Consider the following 16,240-nt stretch of genomic DNA (forward strand, 5'->3'; position numbering starts at 1 on the left):
CCAACCTGGTGAAACCCCAACTCTATTAAAAAAAAAAAAATACAAAAATTGGCTGGGCCCGGTGGCTCACGCCTGTAATCCCAACACTCTGGGAAGCTGAGGCGGGTGGTTCACGAGGTCAGGAGATCGAGACCATCCTGGCTAACACAATGAAACCCCGTCTTTACTAAAAATGCAAAAAATTAGCCGGGTGTGGTGATGGGCGTCTGCAGTCCCAGCTACTTGGGAGGCTGAGTCAGGAGAATGGTGTGAACCCGGGAGGCAGAGCTTGCAGTGAGCCGAGATCGTGCCACTGCACTCCAGCCTGGGCAACAGAGCGAGACTCTGTCTCAAAAAAAAAACAAACAATTAGCCAGGCATGGTGGCACATGCCTGTAGTCCCAGCTATTCAAGAGGGTGAGGCAGGGGAATCGCTTGAACCTGGGAGGCAGAGGTTGCAGTGAGCTAAGATTGCGCCATTGCATTCCAGCCTGGATGACAGAGTAAGACTCCATCTCAAATAATAATAATAATAAGGCTAATATGACTAAGGAGCTAAATTTTAGTTTTATTATACTTCATTTTAATTTAGATAGTCATGTGTGGCTATGGGCTGCCATATTGAGAAGTGCTGCTAAAAAGCAAGACAGATCTTTATCTCTCCCCACTGACAGGAGGTGAAGTCTCTACCTGAGGGTAGGAGGGAGAGTGGGGCTCAGTCTGTGATGAGAAGGTGCCTGAACTCCCACTAGCATCTCTCCTTTTGTTGTTGTTGCAGTCTTGAGGATACTGGCTAAGCCTCTGCCTGTGCAGTGAATCCTGTTTCTTCTCCTCTCCAGGTCTTCCCTCTCTAACCAACATTTCCCTCTCGGCTGATTCTTCCCTTCTGCCTTCAAATGCAAGTCCCTGCCGCCTCCAGCCAGGAAACTTTTCAAATGCATGAACTGAAGCAATTTCTCTCCATTCTCACACACTCCCTCTGCCACTGAAGACTTGCTTTCTTACCCATAGTGCCCCTTTCCTCACCGGTTTAGGGATTGGTTCAGGGTTCATCCTTTTAATATTCTTGTCACTCTGACCCTATCAATGAGGACTTTGTTGCAACCTCTCTCCTCCTGTAGCTTCTGTGGCCTTCTTGGCTGCATAGCTCTCCTCTGCCGTCTCTGCCTGAGGTACTTGTTTTGTACTCCTGAACTGTGAGCGTCTTCTAAGGCTTGTTTCCTGACCCTTTCCTCACTCTGCATCCTCCTCCTCGACAGTGCAGCTGTGTTTATGACCTTAGCTACCACTTCTCCACAAATGAGTCCTCAACCTAAATGTCTTATTCTGATCCTTCACCAGTGGAAAGGATTAGAAACTAGAGCATAGCTTCCATAAGATTATGGGCAAATAGTCCAGGCACGGTGGCTCACGCATGTAATTGCAGCACTTTGGGAAGCTGAGGTGGGCAGATCACGAGGTCAGCAAATCGAGACCATCCTGACTAACACAGTGAAACCCCGTCTCTACTAAAAATACAAAAAATTAGCCGGGCGTGGTGATGGGCACCTCTAGTCCCAGCTACTCAGGAGGCTGAGGCAGGAGAATGGCGTGAACCCGGGAGGCGGAGCTTGCAGTGAGCTGAGATCATGTCACTGCACTCCAGCCTGGGTGACAGAGCAAGACTCCATCTCAAAAAAAAAAAAAAAAGAAAAACATTCCAATTTACCAAAGGCCAAATAATAAGATGCTTTTTATGTGCCAAGCAGTGTTCTCGGCATTAGCTCATTTAATGCATTGACTCATTTAATTCTGGTAGAGAGAGTACTAGTGTACTCATCTGCACTGCCACCCAAGTCCCCATCCACACTAAAAAGTAAATGGATGTAGCATGTCACTATGTACACTGCGAACACAGACAAGCACTCCTTTTGGGATTCTTTTCCTTTTGGGATTCTATTCTGTTCCATAACATGTCATTTCTCTCCTGTAAGCCCCTTCTCTGCCACATCACTGCTCTCCTCTAACTATGGCATGAATATTTTCCATCATCTTTCTGTTCCTAAATCACTGTGTGCTGTTGATGTTGCATCAATGCATTACACTTACCATGTACAAAATTTTAGATCTCACTATCACCTCTCAAAAGCTGGCTTGCTTTCTAAGATTTTCCCATTTATGTCAGTGCCATCACCATTCCCTAGGCCCCCAAACTTGAAACTCAAGAGTTTTTCATCCCTTTATATCCCTCACCTCTCCCCAGGTCTTCCCCAACCCTTTCCCTTGCAATTTAATCTTTTTGTTTTTTTCTGTGAAATATCTCTCAATCGACTTATTCATTCTACTAATACTCAAGGCCTACTTCATCCCAGGCACTGTATTAAGTTCTAGAGACTTAGGGATAAGACACTGTTCCTGCCTTCAACAAGCTCCCAACCTGGTAGGGAAGACAGCCAGGTTTACAGGCATAGTGCAGTGTTGTAGGCACTGCAACAGGGACAACACAGGTGCTTTGAGAGCACAGCAGAGATGTCTCCTGCTGCTAGGGAAGAAAGGGAAGGCTTCTCAAAGAAACTGGTGGCCGGGCACGGTGGCTTATGCCTCTAATCCCAGCACTTTGGGAGGCTGAGGCAGGCAGATCGCTTGAGCTCATGAGTTCGAGACCAGCCTCGCCAACATGGCAAAACCTTGTCTCTGCAAAAAAATACAGAAATTAGCTGGGCATGGTGGTGCACACTTACAGTTCCCAGCTACTAGGGAGGCTGAGGTGGGGGTATGGCTTGAGCCTGGGAGGCAGAGGTTGCCGTGAGCTGAGATCATACCACTGCACTGCAGTCTGGCGACAAAGCAAGACTCTGTCTAAAAAAAAAAAAAAAAAAAAAAAAAAAAAAAAAACTGTAATGTCATTATTTTGTGAAGACAATTGGGGAAAAGGTGTGGGCATGATTTGTTAAATTCTCATCTGCCATAATTGAAAGTCAATACATAATGTCTCAAATTGATAAGCCATGAAATATCCATAACACTTACTGTTTAGAAACACGAAAGTAGATCCCAGAAGAAAACAATTAAAAACCATTTTAAAAAGTTTGCCTCTGGGGAGTAGCTCCCAGGTGGTAGGGAATTGGTTTTTTCATTATAAGCACGCTAGCGCCAACGTACATTTAAATTCTTGCATACTATTTTGATAGAAAAAAAATGTCAGGGACAATTGGGAAGGTAAGAAGTAGCCATAGTGAATCTAAACAGTTTTCTCAAGAATTTTGACAATAAAGGAAAATAAATAATGTCTAACGCATATGTAGCCTTAACATTAGCTAGGTACCATTCTGAACGCGTTAGGTATATTAACTATTTAATCCTTGTCTCAACCCTATGAAGTAGGTACTGTTACTGGCCCCATTTTACAGATGAGGAAACAGTTCTCCCAGCTAGTAAGTGGCAGAGCTGGGATTAGAACCCAAGCCCGGTGGCTCCAGAGCCCATGCTCTTAACAGTGGTAGGTGGAAGAAAGTGAAGAGTTGAGAAAGGGTTTGTTTTTCATTTGTAGTAGGAAAGGTGCTAGTAAAAAGGTCCAGCCAAGAAGATGGATAATCAGGCTGAGCCAGTGTTTGACTTTTGTCAAACATTGCTGTGAAAGGACAGAAAGCGAAGGGAGCTTGAGAATGTAAACACACATGTTGGATGAGCCGTGGAATCTCAGCCAGTTAGGAGAAAGGAACTTGAGGGGTTGTGGGAAAATGAGGGGGTCAAGAAGAGAGTGGGGAAAGTGGAAGGGAGAGGTTGTTTTCAAAGAAACGGGACGTTGGCTTTGAAAAGGTGACAGATGGAATTATAGAAAATGAGGCTGGGCATGGTGGCTCGTGCCTGTAATCCCAGCACTTTGGGAGGCCAAGGCAGGTGGATCACCTGAGGTCAGGAGTTCGAGACCAGCCTGGCCAACACAGTGAAACCCCATCTCTACGAAAACTACAAAAAATTAACTGGGCATGGTGTCATGCGCCTGTAATCCCAGCTACTTGGGAGGCTGAGGCAGGAGACTCACTTGAACCCAGGAGGCAGAGGTTGCAGCGAGCCAAGGATCTAGCCACTGCACTCCAGCCCAGGTGACAGAGCTAGACTCCGTCTCAAAAAACAAACAAACAAACAAAAACCCCTGTCCTTGCTCAGTCATCTATAGTAGCTCTTAGTTGCTTATTTAAAACAAAAATCTTTAAAGCCCTTCCCACCCTAGGTTATCCAGTCCCTACTTTCAGTACCCCTCTGAGCTACTGTGTCTGTAAAATGAAGGCATTGCACTCTGCCTTGCATATTGGAGTAATTTTTTTTTTTTTTTTGGAGACAGGATCTCACTCTGTTACCCAGGCTAGAGTGTAGAGGCACAATCACGGTTCATTGCAGCCTCAGCCTTCCAGGCTCAAACCATCCTCTCACACTCAACCTCCTGAGTAGCTGGGACCACAGGTGCTTACCACTATATCCAGATAATTTTTAAATTTTTTGTAAAGATGATGTCTCCCAGGCTAAAGCGATCCTCCTGCCTCAGCCCCCAAAGTGCTGGGATTACAGGAGTGAGCCACCAGGCCTAGCCTGGAATAAATTAATGGAAGAAAGGGTGCTTAAAAAGAATTGTTCTCGGCCAGGTGTAGTGACTCACGCCTGTAATCCCAGCACTTTGGGAGGTCGAGGCAGGTGGATCATGAGGTCAAGAGATCGAGACCATCCTGGCCAACATGGTGAAACCCCATCTCTACTAAAAATACAAAAATTAGGTGGCCGTGGTGGCGGGCACCTGTAGTTCCAGCTACTTAGGAAGCTGAGGCAAGAGAATCGCTTGAACCCAGAAGACAGGTTGCAGTGAGCCGCCAAGATCATGCCACTGCACTCCAGCCTGGCGACAGAGAGAGACTCTGTCTCAAAACAAAACAAAGAAAAAAAAAAGAATCGTTCTCATTGCGGCCTAATTTCTTAATAGTCTCCAGTTGAGTCTTCCACTTCAGTAGTTTTTTTTTTCTTTTTTTTTTTTTTTTAATAATTGTAGATTTACAGGAGGTTGCAAAGAAATGTACAAGGGAAGTTCCATGCACCCTTCTCCCAATCTTAATGTTTCACACAATTAAAGTATAATATCAAAACCAAGAAATAGACATTGGTACAATCCACAGCATTTATTTAGAGTTCACCAGATATACATGCTGTCAATATTTATATATGCGCCTGTGTAGCTGTATGCAATTTTATCACATGTAGCCTTGCATAACTACCACCACAACCAAGATCTGGAACCATTCCATTATCACAAGACTCCTTTGTGTTACCCCTTTCTGGCGACACCCATCCCCTCCCTTGTCCCTGGCCCCTGGCACCCATTTATCTGTTCTCTATCTCTGCAGGTATGTTACTTCAATTAACATCATGTAAATGGAATTGTGTGCTACACGTCATTTTTCTTTCTTTTTTTCTTTGAGACAGAGTCTTGTTCTGTTGCCCAGGCTGGAGTGTGGTGGCATGAGCATGGCTCACTGCAGCCTCCACCTTCCAGGCTCAAGCGATCCTGCCACCTCACCCTCCCCGGTAGTGGGACCACAGGTGCACACCACCACACCCGGCTATATGCTTCTTTCGAGGTTATTTTCACTCACATAATTTCATTGAAATTTATCCACCAGCATTTTTTAAAAATTAACTGTGCATAGTCTTCAGTGAAATGTGTGCATTTTCACCCATCTTTGTTCATGCCTTTTCCACTGCCAACAATGCCCTCTACCAACCCTCTCTGCCAATCTGTATTCATTTCCTTCAGCGTATCTCACTGCTGTGTGCCTAAAACCATCAGACTTATTTCTCTTCCCTTATCAACTATGTATGTTTCCCATACCATATCATTTTCCACTTGCAGGTAGAAGACAGGGACCATGCCTAAAGATAAGAATCTTTATATTCCCAGCATCTAGTACAGTGCCTGAAATGTAGGAGGTATCCAGTAAATAATTTTTTGGATGTATGAATGACTGAAGTTGCTCTACTGGATTCTTATATTGTGTCTTGGGTATGTGCTGTCTTCCCAACTAGACTCGAAGCTATGTTGTAAATTTGAGAGCAGCAACTCCATTCTATTTACTAGTATAGGCGAGGTCCCAGTTAGGGTTGCCGGAGACATTTGTATGTGGCTTCAGTGAGCGTGTGTCTTTGTGTACATGGGGGTGAAGTGAAGGCGTGGTTGTGGGCTGGTTTCCCAGCTGCCCAGCCTGACTTTCCACAGTCAGCAGGATGGACCTGGAGATGTCGGGGCTGAAGACCTTGGAGCATGTGGCAGTGACAGTCTCCATTACTCACCCCCGGCGTGGCAGCTTGGAACTGAAGTTGTTCTGCCCCAGCGGCATGATGTCCCTCATCGGCGCCCCCCGCAGCATGGACTCGTACGTACACTTGCCCAAGGCCTGAGCAACCTTTCCAGCAAGGGCCTTTCCAAGGAAAAGAAATGGGAGAAGTGGATCCTGGCACTGTCCTAAACTACTGTGGCACTGGCTATCCCTGGTGGCTGGAAGCCTTTCATCACATGCCTTCTTCAAGTAAGCAGGGCCCGCACCTCACACATGTTCTCTAATCCTTCTAAGAATCCCATAGATTAGACTTTGTAACCTCTTTTTACAAATGAGGAAACTGGCCGGGAAGCGCGGGTGCCTCACACTGGTAATCCCAGCACTTAGGGAGGTCAAGGCAGGAGAATCACTTAGCCAGGAGTCCAAGACCAGCTTGGGCAACAAAGTGAGACCGCCTCTACAAAGAATTTGTAAAGATTGTACGGTGCATGGTGGTATATGCCATAATCCCAGCTGCTCAGACTGGCGGTGGGAGGATCACTTGAGCCCAGGGAAGTCAAGGCTGCAGTGAGCTGTGATCATGCCACTGCACTCCAGCTTGGTAACAGAGTGAGACCCTGTCTCAAAAAAAAAAAAAGAGGAAACAAGCCGCGGAGCTAGTAAGCCCAAGAGAATAAGAATGTCCTATAGATCCATGGGATTCCCAAGCCCGTGCACACTCCATGCTTGCTTTTCCACTACACCACGCACACAAGTTCCTCCTTCCATGAGATTCCAGGGGCAGGCACCTGAGAACCCCTCGCACCCTCCCAAGTTTCCCATGGCTACTACAGGGAGAAAGTGTTGCTGGGGGAAGGTCAGCTCTCTGGCCCACGCCTTCCACCTGTTTCTGCTGTGTTCTTTCCTCAGGGATCCCAACGGCTTCAACGACTGGACCTTCTCCACTGTGCGATGCTGGGGGGAGAGAGCCCGAGGGACCTACAGGCTTGTCGTCAGGGATGTCGGTGAGCCTCGTGCCCTCGCACCAGGCCCTGCCTTTCCTGCTTGTTATCTGGTCCCTCTGCATCTCAGAGTCCCCACAGAAAGTGTCCCGTGTGCAATATCTAGGGTTGCCATTGGACCAAGAGGGTTGATGCCAAGAGTGTGCCCCATCCATGAAATGGGCATTGCTATCTGAAACTGTTCATTTATACTGCCTCTCATATTCCCCGGAGGAGCGACCCACCCATTTTCCTAGAATAGCAACAAAAGTCCTTGTTGAAACCACATTTCAAGTCCTTTTACGTATAACCATCCTTCGGCCAGCACCGGTAGGCAGGTAAGGGCAGGACTCATTTCACCATTTTTTTTTATATTGGCCCAGAGGTTTGAGGTGACTTGTGGAAGGTCACCATAAGTGAAGGCCACAATGTCCATGAATTTTGAATCTCTTTAGTGTCAGCGTATAGACTGGAAATTGAGCTCAACCCTCCCATCCTCCAGTCAAGTTAGGTATTCACTAGACCAGTGGTTTTCAAAGCTTGCTTTAATTTGGTAGAAAGACATTTTCTCCAAGCAGAATCCCAGCTGAACCCCCAAAATATGGGAGAGAAAAGCAAGACTCTGCTTTGGAGTACAACCTTTCAACCTTTTCCATCCCTAAGGGCACCCAGTGAGGCCCTTCTGCAGATCCTGGGGTCAGTGGGACAGAGTGAGGCAGCTCCTAGAGCAGACCATGTGGCCTGAGCCCCTTTGGGTGGCAGGGTGGGCAGGGCCTCTGCTGTTTGGCATGGCTGACAGAGGGGCGTGGCTCACGAGCTGCCCCTTGCTGCCCTAGGGGATGAGTCATTCCAGGTCGGCATCCTCCGGCAATGGCAGCTGACCCTATATGGCTCTGTGTGGAGTCCAGTAGACATCAGGGACAGACAAAGGTGGGTAAAGCTGCATGTGTCAGATGGAAGGCCACTCACAGGGGAAGGGCCGCCTAGGGAGCCCATCGCCCTCTGAACCCCGGCTGTGTTTCCCAGCTGCAGCCTCAAGCCGAGAGATGGAGCCCTGGGCTGGGAACTCAGTCTGGGCCTCTCCTTTCTGCTGTGGGGCTTCCCTGTCTTCAGCTGTAAGAGGGGAAGATGGGTGAGGGCAGATGGTATAGGAACCACAGTCAGTGGGGCATCCTCATCTCTTTTCTTCTCCACAGCCTGCTAGAGAGTGCCATGAGTGGAAAATACCTGCATGATGACTTCACCCTGCCCTGCCCACCGGGGCTGAAAATTCCTGAGGAAGATGGTTACACCATCACCCCCAACACCCTCAAGGTACTAGGGCCAAGACTCAAGCTGCGGGTAGACGGGACTGTCCTGTCTTGGGAATGGAGTTCTTAGTGTGCTTCTCGGGGTGACCTGCGTGGCGAAGGACTGGGAAGACCTGGGTCCCAGCAGTGGTTTCATAGCATTGCTCCTACCCTGCTAGCCTAACTCTTATAGGACAGGTCTTGTCGGGGGAGGGGGCAGGGGGAAGAGTTTGTGTGAAAAAGGCAGTCCCTAGAAGGAAAAAGACTTTCTGAGCTCATTGTCCTGGGCTGAGAAAGCTTGTAGGTTTCAGGAAACAGTGCCTCACGTAGGTGCTTGCCTCGACCCCAGACCCTGGTGCTGGTAGGCTGTTTCACCGTCTTCTGGACCGTTTACTACATGCTGGAAGTATATTTGAGCCAGAGGAATGTGGCTTCCAACCAAGTTTGTAGGAGTGGACCCTGCCACTGGCCCCATCGGAGCCGGAAAGCCAAGGAGGAAGGGACAGAGCTAGAATCAGTGCCACTTTGCAGCAGCAATGATCCAGACGAAGTGGAAACAGAGAGCAGGGGCCTTTCCACCACCTCTGACCTCCTTGTCCCAGACCTGCTGGAGCAAGGGGACTGGAGCCTGTCTCAGAACAAGAGCACCCTGGACTGCCCTCATCAGCACCGAGACCTACTGCACGGGAAGGAGGAGCAGATCTGCTGACCTCAGGGCCTGACAGTGTGGGACAGGCTCTTCTTTCCCAAAATTAGGGAGCTCTTGAGAGAAAGCAGCCCTGATGCTTACATGTGGAATCTGAGGCATCCTCTGACTCCACTCAAAGAGGGTGAGGGCCTTCTTAAGATACAAATGGCAGAGGATTGCTGCCAGAGAAGTCTGGTCAGAGCCACAGGGTCTTCCTCCAGCCAAACGGGAACTTTCGGTGAGAAGGTGTTGGACAGGGGATTGGTGCCGCCTTTGGGTTGGCCTCCATCCTCATCTCTCTTGGGCCAAGCCGGTTGCCTAGGTTCCCCACACATGGGGGACCCCCACCCACGCATGAGTTAAGAAGATGCCTGCCATAGCCAGGAGCGCATCTCAATGGAAACGTCACTGGGGTCACTTGGGAAGAGGACTTTGGGGTAGAGGCTGGGAGGAGCCCCTGGACATGCCTGTCCTGAAAGCGGCTACCTCCATCATCCATTCCCAAGATGCCTGATCAGAAGCCAACCTTGAATGAACCCCTGGCTCCTTCACCTCCGCCCCCACGATTGGTATGATGCTGCTGGCACAGCTGGGATACACACGGCTCCCCCAGGCCTGAGATGCTTCACTAGGGAATCCTGGGGCAGGACTGCAGAGCAGATGGCAGACGCGCGTGTTGGAGGAGAGAGCCTTGGGAGCCACTGCCACTCCAGTCCTGCCACCACCCTGTCTTCCTCTGCAAGTGCTCAGGGAAATGGCCTTCCTGCCGGAGGCCAACTATCTGCCTGACAGGCTGTGACTCTTCTCTCAACCTTGGCCTTCTCCCCTCTTCTGAGCTAGTTGGTTGAATTTTTTTTTAATGCTTAAGATTTGTTTTTCTCTTCTCACAGCAACATTTTCTTGAATTTTTTTCTGCACAGCTTTTCCAAAATAAAAACCTTCCAAACAATTCTGCCACTTGCAATCTCTCCTTTCCTCTGTCTCCCCAAAATCGCTGCACACTGCTGAGTGGCTCCTTTTTCCCTTCGGTCCCCGAGATTTTTCCCTTCGGTCTCCTGTTCTTCTACGGCCTGTTTCCTCTGAGAGAATCTGACCCTCCCAGAATCTTGGCACGTGAAGGGTCCTTCAGAGGACGGCAGCCAGGAACACATACAAGCCTGAGATGCCTGCCTGTCCCCTGCTCAGATCTGGAACCCTAACAGAAGTGACCAGAGCAAATCAAACTCTGCCAGCCAGGCCTGAGAAAAGATTGATGTATTTTTTTTTTTTTTTTTTTGAGTTCCAACCCCAAAAATATTCCAGGAAAAGATAGGGGGCAGGCTGGGCTGGTTCTTCTTCAATGGGCTTTTGCCGCCAAGGAGGACAGTGGACTTAGCCCACATCCAGGCTACCCCCAGCCCGCTTCTCCCCTGCTTAGCCCAGGGAGGAGACAGTAGAGGTGGTGGGGGCAGCCAGGAGGGAGGGGCCAAGGCAGTGATGCTTTCGGGTAAGAAGTTGGGCTGAGGCTGGGGACACAGGGAGGAGCTGCCCATGTGCAGTTACCGTTGCTCAGTGACAGAGCCTCAAAGCTTGGCCAGGGCTGAAGGTACCACACAGGTGTGGGTGAGGCAGGCTAAGCGGGATGGCTGTAGCCAGGGAGCTGGGGAGGGCAGGGCTCAGGGCTGGCCCTCTCCCCTCTAACTGATGATCTGCCGAGGTCGTCCGTAGCCTGTCATGCCGGCCTGGGAGGCCCCTCTGTTGGTGCCCATCTGAAGGCCAATGACATGCTTTCCCTCCTGCAGCTGGCTCTCTGTGAATTCCCTCTTATGCTCCTGCGCTTTCCTAGAAAAGGAGGAACCAGGATAAAGACTTGCTAGAACTGTGTGTTTTCCACCTGTTTTCTGATCCCTCTTGTTACGTCCTAGCCCAATCCCATTGCCTTCCTGTTCCATGTTTTTTCCCTAATCTAGCTTGCCTCATAGGCTAGGGAGACTGAGCGCAGGAGGGTGGAAAGGGAGGGGTCAAGGAGTATTAAGGACCCGTTATTCCCGATCTCAGACCCCCACTTCATCCCTTCTTGGCTATCTGCTTCCCCTAATCCTTCCCGCAAGCTCCTTAGCACAAGCTGTCTCCCACCCCATGTGGAGACACAAGCTCCCCGGAGGCCACATACTTCATAAACCAGTTGGGATCTCCACGGTAGTGCCCATCATTCTTGGTGACTGCCAAGCTGCCCAAAGCCATTAGGGTCCTCTGCACTGCTGCCATGTCTTTGCCTGTGAGAAGACAGGAGAGAGGAGATGAATATCAAGAACGTATAAACAAGACTCCAAGCCAGGGCCTGCCCCCGTCTCTCACAAAAAAATGGCCAAACCAGGGGCAAGAGCTGTCCCCAATTCAAGGGCGGCCTCTCAGTGGGCCCTGTGAGCGTGGCGTGTTATTCTCGGCATATCCCATCCCTGCTGTGTGCAGGCGAGCACACCCCTAGTTGTGGCATATTCTGGTCATCCCCTCTCTCTGCCCCAGCACCCTGTTCTCCTGCCCACCTCCTCCCCCAGCCCTTTCTTCCTCTCTACCTTCAAAGAGATCAACAGTCTGGAACATGTCAGTCTTGATGACCCCATAGTCCTCAGCCGCCTTCAGGAACTGAGCCACCTGCTCCATCTGCTTGAAGACCATGGAGGGCGGGTTCTCAGGCACCTTCACCGGCTTGGAGCCATCAGGGTACAGGCTGTTCACCAGCTTGCTCAGAATCTACCAGGCATAGGGCATAGGACGCAGCTTAGCACTCAGCTCAGGGATTGGTCCAGGACTCACAAGGTGGCACACCCTAGCCCCCCAGCCCAGGGTGCCACTCACCACGCCATTCTTCAGCCAGACCTGGAAGCCCAAGCGCCCACGGTCTGGGCGGCCCACATCAGGGCCGCACTGCACTATGATCCACTCCACCAGCCGCTCCTCCAGCTCCTCGTCGTACTTCTTCTCGATTTTGGACTGCACTTCGCGGCTCATGCCATAGGAAGGACCCTTGTTGGCCATGTTTGGGGGGAGCTAAAGCAGGCCAGGGTGGAGGAGGGAAGGGCAGAGGGTCAGAGGATCAGGGAGCAGCTCTGCTTTCAACTCTGCCAGGCGGCCTTCTAGCTCTGTGCAGGGTACCCAGCCATCCTAGACACTTGTCACAGCACTGCCCATTCAGGCCAGGCTCAGCCCCTAGTCCAGACACCTCTCTGAACTTGAACACCAGGAAACAGGATACCAGGTCTTTGGAGGTCTAGAGCAGGGGTCAGTAAACTGTTTTTGTAAAGGACAAGACAGAACATAGTTTAGGCTTTGCAGGCCATGTGGTCTCTGCTGTTGCAGTGGGAAAGCAGCCACAGACAATATGTAACAAATGAACATGGCTTTGTTCCAATAAAACTTTATTTACAAAAGCAGACAGCAGGCTGGATTTGGCCCATGAGCTGTAGTTTGACAACCCTTGGTCTAGAACATTCTTTGCCAAGACCAGCCACAGAGCCACTGGAGAGATCTTCCAGAAGCCACATTGCCTGCACAGAATACAGCCAGCTGGGGCGTTTGTCCAGCAGCAGGTGTGAGGGTTTACTGCCTCTGCCTCGAGGAACCATCACCTCCCACTCTCACCCAGAAGCTGGCCCTGGCCTGGAAGCCGGAACTCCAGAACTGCAGCTCTTTTCAGGTCAGCTCAGCTTCTGGTCTGCAACTGAAGAGACTAAAACTTGCCCACCCCAGGCAAGGGCTAGGAAGCCACCAAAGCCCAAGAGCTCTTGGCAAAGAAGCTGCATTTCCTCAGAGGAACCAGAGACACCTGGTCTACCCATCGACTTCCCCTCATGCCTTTATGGTCTCATAAGGCTACTCTTAAGGAGTAGCCTGAGTAACCAAGAAGTCAGAGTCCCCCAGGGATCTTCCAGAGCCAAGAGTCTGCCTGCCAGGGAATGGGAAGCCCGGCCCCATCCAGCAACTGCCACCCTGAGGGCCTGGGCCTGGCACTGCTCAGGAGTCCCACTCATGGAGAGGGGTGGCAGCAGGAGCAGGCCAGGCAGGTAGGTCCCTGGGCAGATGGATGGGGGTGGCTGGGAACAGGAACAGGAACCTGACTTGGCCACTAATGTCACCCTAGGGTGCTGTGCCTTCTCTCCAGTGTTTGTCTGAAGAGACTTCCAAAAGAGGTACCAAAGGAAGCCGAACCCATCTCCTGGCCTCAGAGGGTCAGAGGTTGGGAGGGACACACTGGTCTGAGGATGGAGGCAAGAGCGCGCTCTCCTGGCCCCCTCTCTGGTGAGACCCCTCCTCACCAGCACCCCACCTGCGGGAAGCAGAGCGAACACTATCACACCCCAGCGGTCCCGGGCCAGCTGCCCAGCCCAGTGCCCTGCCCTTCCTTTCCCAGGGCTGACAGCCTTTCTGGGCTCGAGTTCCTCATCCGTGAAGTGGGGGTTATGTTATCGACCTCAGAGGGCTGTGAAAATGGGACGGTGTCTGTGAACTCCCTCACATATTGCCCAGCCCTTAGCAGAGCTCCTCGAAATGTCAGTTCTTTGCTGCCCAGAGCCAGGCTCCTGGTAACGACCAGGGAGAGAGCCTGCTTTTGACCAAGGAGTGAAAAACTGACCTAGAAATGTCAGTTCCTTGCTGCCCACTCCAGCCTCCACCCCTTTCTCACCATCATTCCCTGAGCACGCAGCAGCGTTCACATGGACTCATCGAAGCGCCTGCCATTGGGCATCCCTCTCCTCCTTGCGTCAATTTCCTTATGTGTAAAGTGCGGACAGGACCACCGCTGAGGACCCAGTTCTCTGAGCACTGGGGATGAGGTGGGCTTCTGGCCCAGCCAGCCCTCTCCCTGCCAGTGATGCCAGAGACCCCAGAGACAGTGCTCTGTTCCACTGTTCAGCTACAAACAGCCAATCCCTCCCTTCACCCTAAGTGTCCCAGCCCCGCTCCCCAAACACCCAAGGACTCCTGCACAAAGAACTGTGGTCCAAACCCCCAAGCCAGCTGGGACCAGGTGATTTCGGTAGCCCTGCATCCTGGCCTCCATCCATCCCAGCCTGTCTCAGCTTTTGCATCACCATCCCAGACAGGCACCCACCTTCTGTCCCTGGCCCTGCTTCTGCCCCCCACTCCACCTGCCCTCATGCCTGCCTTCCCCTCCCACACCCCTGCTGGGCTCCTGAGGAACCGGATGGAAAGAGTGTGTGTCCCCTACCCCCAGCTTCCAGTCTCAGGAGGATCAGAACAGACAGTACAGGTCAAAGCAGCAAGGCTAAGGGTGGCAGGTACACAACACTGCAGCCCCCAGATCTAGAGATAAGATTTGGATTTTGGTCAGAGGGAGGATGAAGCACACACAACCCCCACTCCCACCCAGCACCACCATCCTTCCCCTTCCTCCTCCTGGGTCAGGGTCTGAAGGTGGAGAATCCCCAGAAACCCTTTAGAGTCCTCTGATGAAGCCTCCCCAGACCCACCTTCGAGCCAGTGGGGAGGGGAGAGGAGGATGACTACGGGGCAGCCCACCCAGGGGCATCTCAAGACACTCCCAGGACAGCATGGACAGGCCTGGACCCTCCTGCCCTGTGGCTCCTGCCAGGGCCCCTCCCCTGAGCTGAGGTGAAAGTGGGCAGTGGAGAAAGAAAGTCCAGGGCAAACGGGCAGGTGGCACCCCCTACCAGCAGAAGCCCAGAAACGCGAGTAGAACCAGGGGACCCTGCAGGGCTGCTGTGCCCCTTCTCTCTTCCCAAATAGGAGTGAGCACATCGGGACCTCTGAGAGGGCAGGAGGGTGGCTCCTCTCCACTCCACAGACAAACAGAGTGGCCCGGGTACATAAATGCGCGCCATCCTCACTGCTACCTTTGGAATAGTACCTCGAAAGGAAACTACGCTTTGGAGAAGACCAAGGGTCCCAGGCCTGCCCTGTCCATCACTCCGAAGCTCCTCCTTGGCAGTACCCGCCCCCACCCCTCTGCTACAGTGCGGGTGACCTCCCACTGTCAGACAGTGGAAGGGGCTGCTTGTCCGAGGGACAGGCCTCCCATCTCCACACTCTGCTGCCCCAGACTGTGGAATACAAGAGTTCTGTGGCCCTTCACCTTGTCGCAGGGCTATCGCTGCTGCTCAGGCCCTGGGGACCCGCCAGAGTGGGACACCGTGCTCCAACACAGGTGCATTCACCCACTCCTCACCTCCTTGGAGGTTCTAGAGGGGCGACAGACAGCAGAGCCTTGGCCTAACCAGCCAGCGCCTGCAGCCTTACGCACACCCCGTGGATGCGGCTGACTGAGATGGGGAGCCTCCCTCTCACCCCGGTGGTTTCCACCATCAATTCCTCTGCACCAGCCAAGTCATCCCAGGCATTACAATGAGCCCAGGGCTGCCCGGTCTGAGAGAGATCCAGGACACTAGTGATCCAGCCCACTCTGCCTGGAGCTTGGGCCCCCACGCAGACTGAGAGGTGAGTTTTTCCCCAGCCAGGAGCTGGCGCCTGGGACCTCAGGAGAGCCTGCCTGAAATGCACCCACTGTTCCTGTCCATCTCCAGCCCAACTTCCCTCCAAGCCCCAGCCAGTGCACTCACAGGGCTTCCTCAGGGCTCGCAGGAAGGAGTGAAGACTTGTGTCTGGGCTTGGACAGACAGGATGGGGCGCTGGCTGGGTGAGGGGTTTAAAGGGCTGCGCTGTGGTGATGTCAGCCTCCCCCGCTGGCTTGCTCCTCGGCCCCCTCCCTGCTGGAGGAAGCCGGCTCCCCTCCCCACCCCCGGCTCCCCCAGTGACTCCACACAGGCTCCATATTTGGGGAAAGACACCAAGTTGGAGCAGTCTACCCAGGCTGCCGAGACATTCTCTGCATGCTTTGGAGATGGAGCGGGCCAGGGCGGGGCATGCTGCCGGCGGGGAGCCGGCCCGGGAAAAGCCTTTTATGGACAGGACCCTGCCCGGACTTACGGCTGCTCCTACTTCACTGCTTTCTGGCCCCGAGTTTGAGAAGAGGGGGAGTTCAAC

General features: G+C 52.0%; 2 protein-coding genes across 6 annotated transcripts in view; one reads left to right on the top strand and one right to left on the bottom strand.

The window, feature by feature from the left end:
- Positions 1-10,188, top strand: part of PCSK7 (proprotein convertase subtilisin/kexin type 7) — a 27,146-nt gene extending 16,958 nt beyond the window's left edge. Inside the window, exons 13-17 of one of the 4 annotated variants that reach the window (XM_003910744.5) lie at positions 6,221-6,377; positions 7,191-7,285; positions 8,098-8,191; positions 8,458-8,575; positions 8,900-10,188. In XM_003910744.5, coding sequence (XP_003910793.2) covers positions 6,221-6,377; positions 7,191-7,285; positions 8,098-8,191; positions 8,458-8,575; positions 8,900-9,259 — 824 coding nt within the window. In that variant the 3' untranslated portion in view covers positions 9,260-10,188. Of the gene's footprint in view, positions 1-6,220; positions 6,378-7,190; positions 7,286-8,097; positions 8,192-8,457; positions 8,576-8,899 lie in introns of those variants that run through there. The other 3 variants (XM_021926586.2, XM_021926587.2, XM_017948983.2) reach the window with 3 other exon arrangements.
- Positions 7,789-16,075, bottom strand: TAGLN (transgelin). Of its 2 annotated transcripts, none has more exons than XM_003910746.5 (5): positions 15,817-16,075; positions 12,077-12,268; positions 11,794-11,971; positions 11,391-11,493; positions 7,789-11,059 (listed from the first exon to the last, which is right to left on the bottom strand). In XM_003910746.5, the coding sequence occupies exons 2-5, from the start codon at positions 12,254-12,256 to the stop codon at positions 10,915-10,917; spliced, it is 606 nt and encodes a 201-aa protein (XP_003910795.1). In that variant the 5' UTR covers positions 12,257-12,268; positions 15,817-16,075; the 3' UTR covers positions 7,789-10,914. The 2 variants fall into 2 exon arrangements, with proteins under 2 accessions (XP_003910795.1, XP_021782280.1); XM_021926588.2 differs by lacking the exon at positions 15,817-16,075 and adding an exon at positions 14,448-14,591.
- Between the last annotated feature and the right edge of the window lie 165 nt (positions 16,076-16,240).

Source organism: Papio anubis, chromosome 12 (genome assembly GCF_008728515.1).
Source record: "Papio anubis isolate 15944 chromosome 12, Panubis1.0, whole genome shotgun sequence".
NCBI lineage: Eukaryota > Metazoa > Chordata > Mammalia > Primates > Cercopithecidae > Papio > Papio anubis.